The sequence below is a fragment of the Acartia tonsa genome, chromosome 5, assembly GCF_053477335.1.
Source record: "Acartia tonsa isolate MP-2025a chromosome 5, ASM5347733v1, whole genome shotgun sequence".
In the NCBI taxonomy this organism is placed as follows: Eukaryota; Metazoa; Arthropoda; class Copepoda; order Calanoida; family Acartiidae; genus Acartia; species Acartia tonsa.
The window spans coordinates 51887892-51905520 of NC_137264.1; the positions used below are offsets into that span (position 1 = coordinate 51887892).

At 33.2% G+C, this 17629-nt stretch overlaps 1 protein-coding gene across 1 annotated transcript in view; it reads right to left on the reverse strand.

Annotated features, from left to right (window-relative positions):
- Positions 1 to 17629, reverse strand: part of LOC145319798 (CD151 antigen-like) — a 95370-nt gene that overhangs the window by 49165 nt on the left and 28576 nt on the right. The window contains exons 2-3 of the mRNA XM_080162155.1: positions 6260 to 6373; positions 4969 to 5091 (exon numbers count right to left, since the gene is read on the reverse strand). Coding sequence (XP_080018281.1) covers positions 4969 to 5091; positions 6260 to 6373 — 237 coding nt within the window. The remainder of the gene's footprint in view (positions 1 to 4968; positions 5092 to 6259; positions 6374 to 17629) is intronic.

The window sequence follows — 17629 nt, forward strand, 5'->3', positions numbered from 1 at the left end:
AAAAAAATCAAAATTTAAAAAATTCAAATTTATAATGTATATTGTATAAATCGTTTACACATTCAAATTTTGATTTTTTTAAGGGAAGTTTGAAGATTTGTAGCTAGTAGTAAATATTGAGCGAGGATGAGGAAACACCCAGGAAACTGCGTACACATTCGGCAACTAGATATCAGGCTATCTTCTCTTAGGGCGAATCTTTTTATTAGTAGCGAAGCTTCTCTACATCTCTAAGTGTCTGTTCGCCTGTATTCTTATACAGTCATTATAAATATTGCAAAATGCTTTCTACTCAAAGTGTTTAGAGTTTAAATGTAGTGAGTCTTATAAGGCTAATCCAACACCGCCCCCCACCAAAAAAAAAATACTGACTATAAACTAAATAATAATCATGCAGTTAGATTTCAAATTAAGTTAATAAATTTTATTTTAACAACTCCTTAATAGACTACTATTATTTTTATCTTAAATAGTTAAGCCTGTTTATGACACCATGGAAACTGTCCCAATTTTGTATAACTTTTGGGGAACATGTTCCAGTTACGTCATATTTTTCTTTCCCGAAAAAGAGAAGGGGGGAAGAAAATCTCTTCAAAAGAGATGGGGAAAACCCCCTTTTCTCCCATATCTTTTTTCTTCCCCCCTTCCCTTTTTTTTCTTTCGCCCTTCCCTTTTTCGGGAAAGAAAAATATGACGTAACTGGAACATGTTCCGCAAAAGTTATACAAAATTGGGACAGTTTCCATGGTGTCCTGTTTATTGTTGCTGTGCTACTTTTGTTTAAAACTGTCTGTGTTCCGAACTAAATTATATTTTGGGTTGTGTCCAAGATTGTTGATATGATAATATCAAGGGATGAGCTGAATTTGAATTTCCGAAAGTGTACACAGCTTCCTCGGTGTTTCCTCATCCTATCTCAATATTTACTATAAGCTAAAAAAGTTTCAAACTTCAAAAAAAATCTAAATTTGTATATTAAAGTTTTGAATGTATAATGTATAAATCGTTTAAAGATTCAAATTTTTAAGTTTTTTAGCTAGTTGTAAATATTGAGATAGGAGGAGGAAAAACTGAGGAAACTGTGTACACATTCGGAAATTCAAATTCAGCTCATTTATCAAGGGTGATATAACTATCAAAGTAAGTAAACCAAAGTTCTATTTTAGATTTATTTGTTCACCAGCGAGAAGCCTCTAGGGGCAATTGAGTTAGGGAGGAAAGTTAACCACCCACTGTTTATAGTTCTGAAAATGAAAGTTTTAAAATAGAAGTGGGGACATTTTTTCTAGGGATGATTTCAATTGGGAGGGTGGGATAACCCTCTCCCAAAATAGTTATAAACCTTCCTAGGACCTATGAAAAGCTACGCTGTAAAGGAGAACCATATCGGTTAAGCGATTAGCAAACAGACAGACACAGCTCCTGTTACTTTTACATGAGAATTATCAATGCTGACCGCTTGCAGTTGCTATCAGTTTATTGCGAATTTTGCACAATCAGCAGCTGAAACTGCACTATTAAACAATCAACAGCTATATTTGGCGGCTTGTAGCTGCTGGCAGTTTAGTTTAACAGCAGCTAATTTGATTTTTTACAATGATTCTCTTGCAAGAATAAATTCAATTCTAAACTCCCTCATATTTAAAAACTTTTGTTTGGCCAGTTATAATAGTCTGGCGCTTAAGCAAGAGTAATTATAAAGATCATTGCAATATAACAAGGATAAATAAATCCTCAGTTCGCATATCAATAAAAAGTGAACAAGTGGGCGAGGGGTGTATTCAAGCCCATAGCAATATTAACAGTGTTGGATATTTATACTTACAATTCTCTACAACCACCTTAAGCAACCACATGGGTGTATGTACAGTTGATAAAGTGATCCTATCTTCTTAAAATTTGGGAGGTATACCCCCCCCCCTCACCCTAATAACCATAATATAAGAACCTCTGGTTGTCAGTATTACTAACCCTATATCTCACACACCCCAAGGTAGTGTTTATTTCACGCATTCCCCTGGCAAAATCCTGCGCACTTTGCTCAAAAGGAAAGTTTTTAAAAAATATTAAAGAAAACATTTATTAAAAAAAACAGTTGTTCAAGGTCAATCTTAAAGGCGTATTTTAAGTTGTATAGTAGCTGCTTAGAAATAGTTAAACACGAGACCATTACAGGCTAAAAATTGTCTACTATTACAAGATTAATAAAAGAACATAGAATTCGATCCAAAAATGATATTAGATAGGTTAGGTTAGGCTAGGTTGGTAAGGCTACTGCAAGACAATGACTTCCTGCAAGGGCCAAGGGCTGGGGTGCTGTAAGTAAATATAAATCAACTTCTATTTTTGAATGGTGGGAAACTTGAAAACATAAGTTTTTCTTGAGATGAAATATCTCCCAACGTTTATTATCAAATTATCGCCAAATTATATAATATTCATAATTAGATAGCGGCTTTGATTAACATTTAGGTTTTACATAAAATTAAGGTGCAAAGCATATTTGCCAAATGTAATCTAAATATTTGTACAATTTGTTTCAAAGTGTGACGAGTTTTTGACGTTTCAATAATTTAAAATTCCTTCCATTTTTTTCTCGCTAATCTTTTGGCTTCAAATATATTCAAAGGGGAAGGGATTGGCAGAAAAAAAGACTTACAACAAATTCTAAAAATTAGATAGCCCAAAACCATGTTTGTCGGTATTCGAGTTTGTCTATTTAAAGACATATATTCTGTCTGCTAATAAGTCAGTAATTACGTTTTTGCTAATGTATTGAAAAATTTTCAACTAAAATACTTCATTAATCAACAGAATTTTCAAATGCAGATTATTTAACTGCAATTATCCTATACATTCAATAAAGTCAGATTTACAATAATCTATGTTTTATTTGGCGCAATTTTGAAGGAATTGGCGCAAACTACGTTCACTTTTACGCTAAGTAAAAAGCATGTCTAGACTAGGTAGAAACCATTTAGAATATGAAGCTTTTTTAACAAGGCTTAGGAGCATAGGATTGGACAATGGACATTACAATGTATTTTTGTTTTCCATTAAATTTGTACGTCTAAAGGCAATGCCTTTTAAATTCAAGTACAGATATAGGAGGGGGAAAAAGTACTCAAAAATCAGCCATGTGACGTCATAAAAATACGGAAGATGTAAGGAGAAATGGGAAAGAAAACCCCTAAAAAAGAGATTGATAATTCCTCATTTTTATGACGTGACATGGCTGATTTTGAGACACTTTGCCCCCCTCCACAAATATTCTATACTATATTTTACCCGTTTTAATGTTTAATTATCTAAAAGAAATTTTCTTTTAAATATTATACCTCCTATATTAATTGGTTAAAACAGCAGTGTCAAGACGTTTCAACTAATAATTTTAATCTTCAGGAAAGGTTATTTTGTTAATCCATATTGTTTATATTGTTAATCGAGATTCATATTTTTTGTGACATAGCTATGCTATATTATTGTATTGTCCTATAAAGTTTCCGCTGTATAATAATCTCTTGTTCTTTTTATATTGGGTTGTGTTTGTTGCGCTTGTTGTAGACAAAATTGTTCCCGCTGTAATTTATGTACGAAAATTGTGTTTTTATGCCAAATCTTTAATGGGAAATCATTAAAAGTTGATTTAGTTTTTGTTCACAGTTGTTTTTGTTGTAATCCAATCTGTTTATTCTTAGGAGCGTAGATTCTCTACAAGTAAGGAATAGTTATTTATCGCATTGTATTATAGACAGCTTTTCGCAGATATTAAAAGGAAAAAAATATAAGTTTAAATCCCGCTTTGTTAACTGACAAGACTGGTTTAATCTTGTGACTTTTATTTTAGTTTTCGTGGAAAATTGTCTGTATTACGACATTATAAATCATTTTTAAGGATGGCTGTCGGAATAAAACGGTTTCGAAGCCATACTGGAATATCTGTTTTTTACAATGTGCACTGATTAAAGTCATCTATAATGATTTTTATTACTTATACCCCCAAAATTTCTCTTATTTTCTTTTAAATTTAATATTTTATTTGCTGTATATTACTTTATTTTATCATTATTATTATAGCGTTACTTAGTAGAATATTTGTCCTTTTTCATTTAAGCATGGTTAATGTTTTTATCTAGGTTTTTATTAAATTTTTACTTTTCAACATTTTGATGGTTTATGAGCAAAACATAAATCAACTGATAAATCTAATTGTTAAAGGCTACCATAAAGGTTTAATCCTATTTCATAAGGTAGTAGGGTATCCGTTAAGATCTCACTCACTGCTAGATCACATTTAACAATTATAAATCTTGGGGGGGGGGGGGGGTAGTTGAAACCACTATTTTAATTTTAGTTTTAAAAAGAAATCTTTTTTTTAGGCGGGTTATTTTTCATTTTTTGGGGGGTTGGGGGTGTCCCACCCCCCAAGAAAATAGTTATAAACCCCCTCGGGACCTATGAGAAGCTACCCTGTAAAGGAGAACCCGATCAGATCAGTGGTTAGCGAGATCTTTCGCTACAAACAGACATACAAACAAACAGACAGACAGACATCGTTCTACTTTGTATTATAATATTATCATATTATCTCGTAGTGCAGTGAACGAAGCAAATTTTGCTGGATCCCTAGCAATTCAAGTCTTAGAATTAGTTTTCTCGTATTCATTCGAATCCGGTGGATAGGAACCGGTTCTCATCCATACGAAAAAACTATGTCTAGCATCGTATTATATCCAGCTTTCTACGAATATAAAAATGTACAATCATAAGATTAAAACCAGTTTTTTAGCCCGTGCCTACGGCACCTCGGGGCTTTAAAAAACTGGTTTTAATCTGATAATTGTACATTCTATTTCCGCGGAAAGCTGTTTATAATACGATGCGAGAAATAGCTATTAAAGTTAATAGTTCTTGTATGAAACTACCAATTTCGATAGAAAATTTAAACGCTGTATAAAATAATCCTACCTTTTGAGCAGAATAGAAGCCAAATACAGCTAGTAGGGCGGTCAAGCAGCCTACAGCTGTCATCACGCGGGCAGTGTTCAAGTAGAGGCTGTTACGGATTAGCTCGGTGGAAAATGATTTGTCCTGAAATAAAACAATGATGACAACATCCATGAGGCGAAGTTGATAAATATAAAATAAGAATAACAGCTAGGCAGATTAAAGGATAAAGTAATAAAATTAATAGAATATGCTGAGTGGTTAATAATGTTATAGGTATATCACACAAATTTTCAAAAGTCTATCTTTAATAATCTTCTATCCAAATTTGATGTATTTCTAGGATAATGGCGATAGACAGAATTAAGAGATTTATACAGTACTAGCGGTTACGCCCCAAGAGGGGTGAGTTAAATAATAAAACATTTTTTATATTTAAGGTTTTTAAAAAAAAAATTCTAGGGGCGAATTCTCTTTGAGGTGGTGATACCCTTACACAAAATAGTTATAAAACTTCCCGGGACCTATGAGAAGCTGCCCTGTTAATGAGAACCTAATCGGTTCAGTGGTTAGCTAAATCCTTATTTACAGACAAACATAATTTAACTTTATTATAAGGATATGTGCAAAAAATCACCCGTCTATCTCAAAAAGAGAAAAACATATTTCCCAGCAAGAATTTTGATGTACTATGTATTTTGATTATAATTACAATTATATAGAGTAGCTGCGCTACAGACATGTAAAGTCCATATTCCTACACCCGGGTAGGTGAGGCTTCTCAGGAAAAGGAGAATATTCGCCAGTCTCAGTAGTACTAGCCTGTATAGTCCATATGCCCACACCTATGAGGGAGAGGCCTCCCGGGGAGATGAGAATATTCGCCAGTCTCAGTAGTACCAGCATATATAGTCAATATTCCCACACCCAGGAGGGTGAGGCCTCCCAAAAAGATGAGAATATTCTCCAGTCTCAGTAGTACTAACCTGTATTGTCCATATGCCCACGCCTATGAGGGTGAGGCCTCCCGGGGAGATGAGAATATTCGCCAGTCTCAGTAGTACAAGCATATATAGTCAATATTCCCACGCCCAGGAGGGTGAGGCCGGCCAGGAAGATGGGAATATTCGCCAGTCTCAGTTGTACTAACCTGTATAGTCCATATGCCCACACCGAGGAAGGTGAGGCTGCCCAGGAAGATGAGAATATTCGCCAGTCTCAATAGTACTAACCTGTATTGTCCATATGCCCACACCGAAGGGTGAGGCTGCCCAGGAAAATGAGAATATTCGCCAGTCTCAGTAGAACTAACCTGTATTGTCCATATGCCAACACCGAGGAGGGTAAGGCCGCCCAGGAAAATGAGAATATTCGACAGTCTCAGGCATCTCTTCAACAGCACACGAGAAAACCCGCACATACCACCCTGAAAAAAATTCAAATCATTATTTTCGTATCTCCAGACAACTGTATATATATAAAACCCAAGCTTACATGTTTTTTTTTCAAAAGTTAACTATATAGAAATTGAATAAGATAATCTTCTTGCAAGCAACCTTTTAAGCACTCCTGGAGCACACTAACCCCCACTCCCTTCTAGCATTATGAACATAGCATAATAACAGTAAGATTTGAGGGGGATATATCTTAAGCTATGGTAATTATCATATGAAATTAAAGGGACTTAGTTTGGGTTAAGTTAAATTTGGTTTTGGAATAGCCCCACAGAGTTAAGGCTCCCCGCAGGAGGCAGGCATAAATAAAACATGGTACTTTTAAGTAATTAAATTAAATTAACTTTCCATTAATTTTATGTGAGTCCTTTCCCCCCTCAACATTTTTAGAATTTTGAAAACAAAATTATGGGGGGTTTATGTTGTCAAGCGCAGTTTTGAGAGATTTTTTTGAAAATCTGACGCAAAGGGCCCACAAAGCCTATAATAGTTTTTCATGCCTCCAGGCGTTAATGGGCCATTTTCAGGTCATTATATGCAGATTAATCTAACATTAATTGATTAAAAAGACTAGTAAAAAGTTTTTCTTGCTAGCAATCATAATATGTTTTTTTTTTATATAAACAAGAGCAATTATGTTTTAGTAGCCAAGTAAGAACAATAATCTATTTTAAATGAGAAAAATATTGGGTCAAAAAAAGCTTAAACACATAAACGGTGTGGCTTGCGGTCAATCGAATAGTCCCTTTCGTAGCAACACCCCTTAAGGGGCGATTCGTCGTATTCTAAAACTTACCTTTGATAGAAATAGGAGAAAAGCTACTTTGAAAAAAACGAAGAATCACCCCTTAAGGAGCGTTGCCACGAGAGAGACTATTCCCAATTTCTCTTTTAAAATAATTTCAGGAAAAGATTTTTTTCTTCCAAAATTTACTATCTACCAATTTATTGTCCATTGTCAAATCCCTGTATACCTGGGCAATTTAAATAAAAAGCGTTGCAACAACCCATCAGATCAACTGAAATTGGATTGCCTATTTCTTCCCTAATTTCCGAAGTTGTACAGCAGATAACCCAACTATTGCAAATGCTATTTTCAGCTACATCATTATTAATTGGAAGAAAAAAAATAAGATGACTTATTATAATTTATACATTCAAAATCTTAATTTTTTAAATTTAAATTTTTTTTGAAAGTTTGAAGCTTTTTTAGCTAGTAGTAAATATTGAGATAGGATGAAGAAACACCGTGGAAACTGCGTACACATTTGGAAATTGAAATTCAACACATCACCTATCAACTATTGAATGACTGATCTTCTTGTCAATGTTTGTACTGTCTGTACTGTCATGCCTTTTCTGAGTCAGTTTATTAACGAGAAAAAAATTTTCTTTAGAAAAACTATAGAAAATAGAAAATGAATAGACTACGATTAACTGATGGATTGACAGACAGACAAGTTGAATTAAAGAGTAGCTCCGCTACTATAAAAAGAAGGAATAATAAGCGCTTCAAGGGCAAGCAGAAAAGTGGGAAACTTTTTGGATAAGATTCTATCAAAAATGCTCTAGCGGCTACGCCCCTAGAATCCTCCAGGGGGCACTTAAGGAGGGGGAAGTTGAATCCCAAAACAGATTGTTTTAAATTTGAATTTTTTTTTGGAGGGGGGAATTTTTTCTAGGCATGATTTCTCTTGGGATGGTGGTGGTACCCTAGGGTAAAATAGTTATAAACCTTCCTGGGACATAAGGGAAGCTACCCTGTTAAGAAGAACCCGATAGGTTCAGCGGTTAGTGGGATCCTTCGGTACAGACAAGCAAGCTTCCGGTTACTTTAGAATAAGGATTATAAGATTAATATAAAGAAATTTAGTAACAATATGAGGAAAAATAAAAACAGAGTTATTATTATTTTTTGTAAGACCAAGGATGCTAATTCTTATGTTGAAGTGTTGCTACGCTATTTAAAATAAAGGCTATGCACTTTTTTAAAGCTATTTTTCTTTTGAAAAAAATGATGGCTTAAAGTATTAAATACTTATCTTTTGGTAAGAAGTTAAGCCACTCAAATATCTACTTTGAAAAAATGTAAACAATTTTGGCTCAAAGAAATCCTTAAGTCGTGACATTGCTAGATTTAGCAAAAGAAGAATTTAGGCGGCAAAATTTACAATTTGAAAGTGCGAATTTTAGTAGATATTCTGCAACAGGTTGATGTAAAATTAATATTTAAATGGATTAAAATCATTAAATGTTTGTGTGTACTTATTTTTCCTATTTTTATTATTGTAACAAATATGAAATGAACATTAGAATCTTACTGATTGCTTAATGCACTTCTTTATGAAATGTTTAATATGATTTTTTTTAGAAAAAGAAGCTTGAATAGAGAGTTTTTTTTCATTCTGCATGTTCAAGTAAATTCAAGCATAAGCTACCATCAAACCGCAGCCGCAGCCGTGATCACGTTAGGAAATACTGCAAACCCCACAAATTTGTCATTTATTGTTTTATATTAGTTACTCACAGCTACGCCTCTAGAAGCTTCTAGGGGCCTTTAACGTGGGAGTCACTCCCCCTTATTTTCAATTCAAGTTTTAAAAAGAAAATTTTAAATATTTTTTTTGGGTGGAGGGAGATTTTTGGGAGCGACTAGATACCATCTCCTATAATAGTTAAAAACCTTTCCTGGACCTCTAAAAAGCTTCACTATCAAGGAGAACCACATCAGTTCAGTGTGGTTAGCGAGATCCTTTGCTACAGACAAAAAAAGCATAATACTTTATATTATAGATAATTTAAATATCAAGAAGGAGGAATGTTGTATGTCTAATCCAAATTGTGAATATGATTAAAGTCCCTCCACAGATTATCACGTCATACGATAGAATAACCAATGAGAGGCCAGCATAAAATTTACCATTGGTCAATTACAGTGTATACTGGCTTCTCATTGGCTATTCTATCGTATGACGTCATAATCTGTGGAGGGACTTAATCATATTCCCAAATTGTACCCCATTAGATAATGACAAACTAGGGGAGAAGCCGCTAGTTTAAATATAATAACATGTCATTTTGCACACACAAAAAATACATTAGACACTCACACTACAAATGCAAATGTAGGTAAAACAGGTACAAATAACATACATAAGTAGCGAAGTACAGAAGTAAAACAATTGTATTTAGGACAATACTGTATTTGAGTTAAAGAGTAGATGCTAAATTTAGATAGATAGACGTATTTCAACACAAGCATACAAAATGATAACAATATTTCTTACACATATTTACATAATTTTATGCATAGTTTGGTACTTTCATAACCTGGGTTGGCCGTTGCAAAAGCTGGAAGTACCGATTTAAGACAAACATATTTAAATGATTTTTTAATGTTTCTAGCTACATAGAAATTTTAATCAGATAATTATATTGGATATACATTATACACATATAACATATAAATAGGTTTAAATATATATAAATAGTTTAAGAGGATCTACATAAAAATTTTCAGAAGCTGAATACATACAGCAGTAAGAGAAAATTTTATTTGACTGACGGACAAAGATTATTTTAGAGTCATTAATTTTCAAGAAAAAATATTTACTACTTAAACATTTCTAACGAACCTACGGACAAACTTACGAATACAAATCAACTACGCTTCTAAAAATTGTTAAAGCAGCCATTCTTTTATTGTTTTACATTATACAACTTGTCACAATTTTTCTCAGGCGTCTTCACGAGTAAGAGGACAGGTAAATTAATTAATTTTATCATTGTGAAATTATCCTTGTGTCACCAGGGGCGTCCAAGCTTTTTTTTTTGGGGGGGGTAAAAAATTTTAGGGGGGGGGGTAATTCGTGTTTGGGGGGGGTAAAATGGCGCGCGAAGCGCGCCGAAATTTTTTTTTACCCCCCCCAAAATTTTTACCCCGGGGGTAAAATTTGATTGGGGGGGGTAATTACCCCCCCTAAAGTCTGTTGGGGGGGGTAAATACTCCCCCCAAATCTGTTGGGGGGGGGTAATTACCCCCCCCAAACTAATTTACCCCGGGGGTAAAATTTTTGGGGGGGGTAATTTAATTATGTAAAAAAAGCACCTACCTAATCTATTAAGTTAATAAGTACTATCTTATAACATAAAGTAGTAAGTAAGGTTTATTTGACTATAGCTTCAGATTTCATTACTTTTAATACTGAGTTCTCCTTTTTAGGAAAGCTTTACATAGATCCCATGATGGTTCCACACTATTATAGGTCAATCCTTTGAGTGGTTTTAGGCTATTTTTCTCCTCCCTTTTTAATATTTAATTTAGTTAGGTATCTATTTTATGGAATCTTCAGTGCTTTACAATTACATCATAGATCCCCGGGATGGTTTTAGCCCTTATAAAGGCCCAAGCAAATAAAACATGATCAAACTATTAAATTTTTTGTTATCATGGTTAAGAACTGTTTTAACTGGTTGGACAGTAAAATTTTTTTTTTAAGAACATTCAATTTTGGGGGGTAAATACCCCCCCAAAAATTTTTTTTTTAAAGAACATTTATTTTGGGGGGGGTAATTACCCCCCCCAAAATGGTTTGGGGGGGGGTAAATACCCCCCCCAAAATCGTTGGGGGTGCCTACGGCACCCCCAAGGTAGGGGTAATTTTTTTTTTTGGGGGGGTATTGTTCACAAAATTTTGCCTACGGCACCCCCAAAATCGTTTGGGGGTGCCAAATGGCCCATTACCCCCCCCCTTGGACGCCTATGTGTGTCACTATGTCCGACTTAGAAAAATGAATATATATTTCCCTGTTTATTGACGGATTTTTTGTTAAAAAAAGTAATTTTTCTAATATTGAAGGCGACAATTAATTTAAATGGAATATCTATTGATATTTTGACATTACCTGTTCAGATGAAAATTTAGTTCAATTTTAAATATATTCATTCTATTTTTTTATTGAAACAGCGTATAGTGTCCAATAAAAAATGACGTCATACAATACAAATGACCTATGATAGGCCAGTATATATTGTAATTGACTAATGGTAAATTGCACACTGGCCTATCATTGGTCATTTGTATTGTATGACGTCATTTTTTATTTGACACTATACGCAGTTTCCTTTTCAACAAAATCAAAATCAATTGTTAATCTTAATCTTGTATTTTTTTTTAAATTTACTATATTTATACATTATACTCGTGAGGCTTTTAATACTATTTTATCCTTGTTGTTTTATTACCCATCCCTTATTCCATGGGCTCTTTAAAAATGTAAAAGTTTCGTGGTAAAATGTCGTGTAGAGCTTACAAATGACAAAATTTGCACTAAACAAAGAAAATTACTCTCTAATTAGTATATAACTGGCAGGAAAGATGGGGACATTGAGTCGTTATTACACTAGTCCCCAAAATCTTATAATAACGTTATCTTATTCTTTGACTTAACAACAATCTCGGGGAATTTTATTTAATATTCATTGGTTGATACCTTTTTTTGAGTGTCCAAACATTTTAACCAACAATTGTAACCTACAGAATTAATTTTGTGTGTTATCATTGGGGATGTGCATCAATTTATCGCCCATTGTCTTATTTCTGATATAACTGTCTTAAGATACATTTTAACATCATTAAAAGTATACTTTTGTCGTTATCCAATGGAACCACAATTTTCAGTGACACTTTGCAATGATCCTTGGTAGGGTATAGTTATTATTTAATCGTATTATAAACTGCTTTCAGCGGATAAAGAATGTTTAACTGTAAGGTTAAAACCAGTTTTTTTAGCCCCGTGGTGCCTTAGGACCCTTTTAAACATGTTGATTTTTATGTGATATAATGATCCAATTGATCTGATTCCCAAGACAACAATGTATAGTTTTATAAGCGAAGCATCTCTATAAGTAAGTACTAAAAATGTAAGTATGTCCTGTATTTAAGCATTTTTAAAAATAAATTTACGTACAATTTTGCTTCGACTTTTATACATTTATATTCTGTCACTCTACAAGTGTTAATGTTCGTTTGTACTACCGTTTCAGAGCTTCGCTTTTATGGTTGTTGTCACCCTTGTTTTTATAAAAATAACGATGTACAATTGAGAAAAATTAAAAGATTTATAAAGTGCATGAGAAAAAATAAATTTCTGTTCTCATTAGAAAAATGACCCATGAAACATAAAACAATTTTGTAGGGCTCGGCAGACGCAGCGCCTGAGCCAATTGGAAAAGCATACAACTGCTATTGAAAGTCCCAGCAGAAATCTGTCGTATTTATCATGATTATGTCTAGCCGCTAATCCGCAGACGATTTTTTTACCCTAGTTTACTATTTAACATTTACTGTTTTTTCATTTATTATCAGATATAATCATAGGATCCAAAATGATTATGTATCTCAAAATAAATTCAATTTAAATGACATATATTAATGATATAGTCTTCTATTCAGGGATCTTAAGGGATAAGACAATGGTCGGTAAATTGAAATACATCCCTAATAAAGATACACAAAATTACACCTTATGTAGATTATAATTAGTGGTTGAATCGTTTGGACACTCACTTGATGTACCGACCAATCAAGATTCAATAAACAGTCCCCCAAATTTATTAAGTCAACGAATAGGAAATTGTTATTATAAAACTTTGGGGACTAGTATAATAAACAGCCCAATGTCCCCTCCCACCCTGCTCCTATGTTATATTTAAAGTTACAGACTACATTTCCTTTTTCCGTCTCCATTCTTGTACGATGTTCACGGGGATAGGAACAAGTAATCTCAAAGAAAAATATTTAACGCCATCTTTCGGCTGTTAATTATACTAAATCATTTCTACATTTCTTCGAAGTTTTTTTTTGAGTATCTTAATGCACTCAAGTCAACGACTTAAATATAAACAGTTATTTTTTTAGTTTTTGATATCACAGCTACTCTATAGTTCACTTTGTTTAACGCTATCAGAAGAATTTTAATTTCTTAGCTGTTATTAAAGCTAGATAGCAAAATTTTTTAAAAGATTCTCAGTGATTACACAAAAATATAAATAAAAAACATAAAATAGTTATTTCTCGCATCGTATTATAAACAGCTTTCCGCAGATATAAAATGTACAATGATAAGATTAAAACCAGTTTTTTAGCCCTGAGATGCCGAAGGCACGGGCTAAAAAATCTGGTGTTGATCTGTACATGATTGTACATTTTTATATTCGTAGAAAACTGGATATAATACGATGCTAGACATAGTTTTTTCGTATGGATGAAAACCGGTTCTAATCCATCGGTTTTAAATGAATACGAGAAATAACGTTACAATGTTTTTACCTAACAACTATTCTTTAAATCAATTGTTGTCATCCTTGTTTTAATTATAGTTTTTCTTCAAGTATATTATACCTTATTCCTGGATATTCATGTTTAGTGTTTTTATCTATTACAATCGTACAATGCCGTTTTGGGGATAAAGGTATCTGTATTATTATGAAAAATGTTTATTGGAAACGTGAATGATAGAATCGCCTAATCGTCTTAAAACTGTTTAATTTTTTTTTAGGCTATAAAGAAAGCAGCTCTTTAATTATAAGCATTTAGTTTGTAATTTTATTTTCGCGTATTCATTCGAATCCGGTGGATAGGAACCGGTTCTCATCCATATGAAAAAACTATGTCTAGCATCGTATTATATCCAGTTTTCTACGAATATAGAAATGTACAAAAATAAATAAATATCATAAGATTAAAACTAGTTTTTTTAGCCGGTGCCTTCGGCACCACGGGGCTAAAAAAACTAGTTTTAATCTTATAATTGTACATTCTATATCCGCGGAAAGCCGTTTATAATACGATACAAGTAATAACTATTCTCGTATTCATTCGAATTCGGTGGATAGGAACCGGTTCTCATCCATACGAAGAAACTATGTCTAGCATCGTATTATACCCAGCTTTCTACGAATATAAAAATGTACAATCATAAGATTGAAACCTGTTTTTTTAGACCGTGCCTTTGGAATCTCTTGGCTAAAAAAACTGGTTTTAATCTTATAATTGTACATTTTATATCCGCGGAAAGCCGTTTATAATACGATGCGAGAGATAACTATTAATTATCATGTATTTCTCGTGTACTCTATATAAGTGCAAAGCTTATTTTATTTCTAATTTTATTCAACTAAGATACTATTGCAAGAAAATAAACGAACTTACTCTTTTAAACAAAATAATTTAAAGGCTACTTAATGGTTATAGCCTTTTTAATAGTTATTTCTCGCATCGTATTATAAACGGCTTTCCGCGGATATAGAATGTACAATTATAAGATTAAAACTAGTTTTTTAGCCCCGAGGTTCCGAAGGCACCGGCTAAAAAAATTGGCTTTAATCTTATGATTGTGCATTTTTATATTCGTAGAAAGCTGGATATAATACGATGCTAGACATAGTTTTTTCGTATGGATGAGAACCGGTTCCTATCCACCGGATTCGAATGAATTACTTTTCCCTTCCTCCCTGAAATTGTCTAGAGGATTATTACATACAAAATGATCTTCTTTTCCTGTACATTAAAATCAATGATGAACTGAAATTTAATTTCCGAATGTGTACACAGTTTCCTCGGTGTTTCCTCATCTTAATATTTACTACTAACTAAAAAAGCTTCAAACTTAAAAAAATCAAAATTTAAAAAATTAAAATTTTGAATGAATAATGTATAAATTAGCTAGTATTGAATATTGAGATAGGATAAGGAAACACCGAGGAAACTGTGTACACATTAGGAAATTAAGTTTCAGTTCACCAAATCAATTACATACAAAAGTGATCTTGAAATTACCTTAACTGAATTCTAAAGTAATAATTTCCTCCCTTTAATGTTTAAACAAGGATGACAACATCCATAAAAGCGAAGCACTGAAACTGTAGGACAAACGGACATTAACACTTATATAGTGTCAAAACTGGATAATCAGAATATAAATGTATAAGAGTCAAAGCAAAATTGTAAGTGTAAATTTGTTGAAAAACTGCTTGATACAGGATAATGTTTATGGACATACTTAACATTTTTAGGACTTGATTATATAGTTGCTTTGCTTGAAACACTATACTTTGTTGTCCCAGGAATAAACATACCAAAAATCAGATCAATCGGATAATTAGATCACAAAAAAATTGTTGTTAAAAAAGTAAACAAATTCATCATGTTTAAAATGGACGTACGGACATTCTGGTAATGATTATAGAGTTGCTACGCTTTCTAAATCGTACCTAACTACTTAAGGAATCACCATGCAAAGTTTGAAATCGATAGGACAATTCTAACATGCCTAAATTAACTAAAAAAGCTATCCGTTTTTGACGGACGTACGGACCGACCCTAATTATAGAAAAGTTTAGCTTTTAAAAAGACATTTGTCTGGCTAAAGAGATATTACAAAAACTTTGCTACAGTAAACTGTGATTCAGTAAAACTATTGAAAATTAAGCAGGGATCTTAAGGGATAAGACAATGGACGATAAATTGATCTACATCCTCAATTATAATAATTGATATTTTCCCTTTTATTAATTATTGGTTGAAAAGTTGAAACACTATTAATTAGTTATCAACAAATCAAAATTCAATTTAAGCACCCAAAGTTTTTGAGCTAATGATTAGAAATATCATAATTATAAAACTTTGGGTACTGGTATAACCTACAGCCCAATGCCAAGTCCCTAGCTGATCTTGAAGCGACCGTCAAACGGACGTACACACTTCTATAGAGGAGATAGACAACCAGAAATAAAAAAACTGAACTTGAGATAGTAAAATGTCGAAAGTAATTTAAATGTCATTAAAATTTGTTTTTAAAAATATCTTGGCAATAAAAAATATTAAATGCACAAGGAAAATGGGTTGGCAATGCAACAAGGACAATTACGCCAAATAGTAGTCAGGCTAAAATGAGAGGGATGTGCAGAGAATTGGGGAATCAACAAAAAGTAGCGTACATACATACCGACAAGATTACTTTTAGAGTTGCTACGCTAACGTGAAATAGAAATGTACTTGGGAAGATTTTCAAATGGCAAAATTTAGAATTGTAGTTGATTTAAATGTACTATAATCTTCTTTTCAATTTTGAATCATCCAAAATGTGTAGCAATGGATATAGAATACTTGGATATTGCGTAATATTCTTGCATACCCAGTTAAAACGTTTTTCAAGCTGACCAATATACAGTCTCCCCCCGTATGGCTTACCCCATCCCATCCTCTGACCATGAAAGAACGAATGTCCAATACATGAGAATTATATTAGCAATCTAGATTGAGGACAAAAACTCTCATGTCATGATATCCACGTATAATATATCCATTTGTGTAGTTTATAAACAGAAATAAGGATATGGACGGTAATAACCATGTTTATCTTAGTACGTCCATTCCAGATAACCTTGGCGCTCATTTAGCTAGTGGTGTGTACAGTATCTTTGAATGGAGATTTCAAAGTGTCTATCGGGTATTATTAACCCACCCCACCCGCCTTTATTTTATAAACAAGCAAATGAAAAAGTAATTTTTTTTCAAAATTTTTAGTGCTTGATAGGGACTTTCAGGGCAAATGCCAAATTAATCTTAGAGGTTATGTAGATTTAGTTCACTAGGCTTTCATATAAATTCGAGAAAATAAAGGAAGGGAGAGATTCAATTTTTAGCAAGAAGGCTTAAATTAATATATAATATTATCCTACTGTCTTCACAAAGTGTTCCTGATCCATAATCTTAATTTTTTCTACCAACCCTGGCAATCCCAAGAAAACTTTGCAAAAATGGCAGGGCGCGTGATTCTACCACGATGCTATTCACAGTGGTCCAGAAAGTACAAAAGTTTCAGGGTGAATAATACTATCATGATGCTATTCACAGTGGTCCAGAAAGTACAAAATTGCAGGGCGCGTGATTCTACCACGATGCTATTCACAGTGACCCAGAAAGTACAAAAGTTTCAGGGTGAATAATACTATCATGATGCTTTTCACAGTGGTCCAGCAAGTACTAAATTGCAGGGCGCGTGATTCTACCACAATACTATTCACAATGGTCCAAAAAGTATAAAAATGGCATTGCGCGTGATTCTACCTCCATGCTATTCACAGTGTTACAAAAAGTACAAATGTGGCAGTGTGCGTGATTCTACCACGAAACTATTCAATTCACAGTGATCCAGAAAGTACA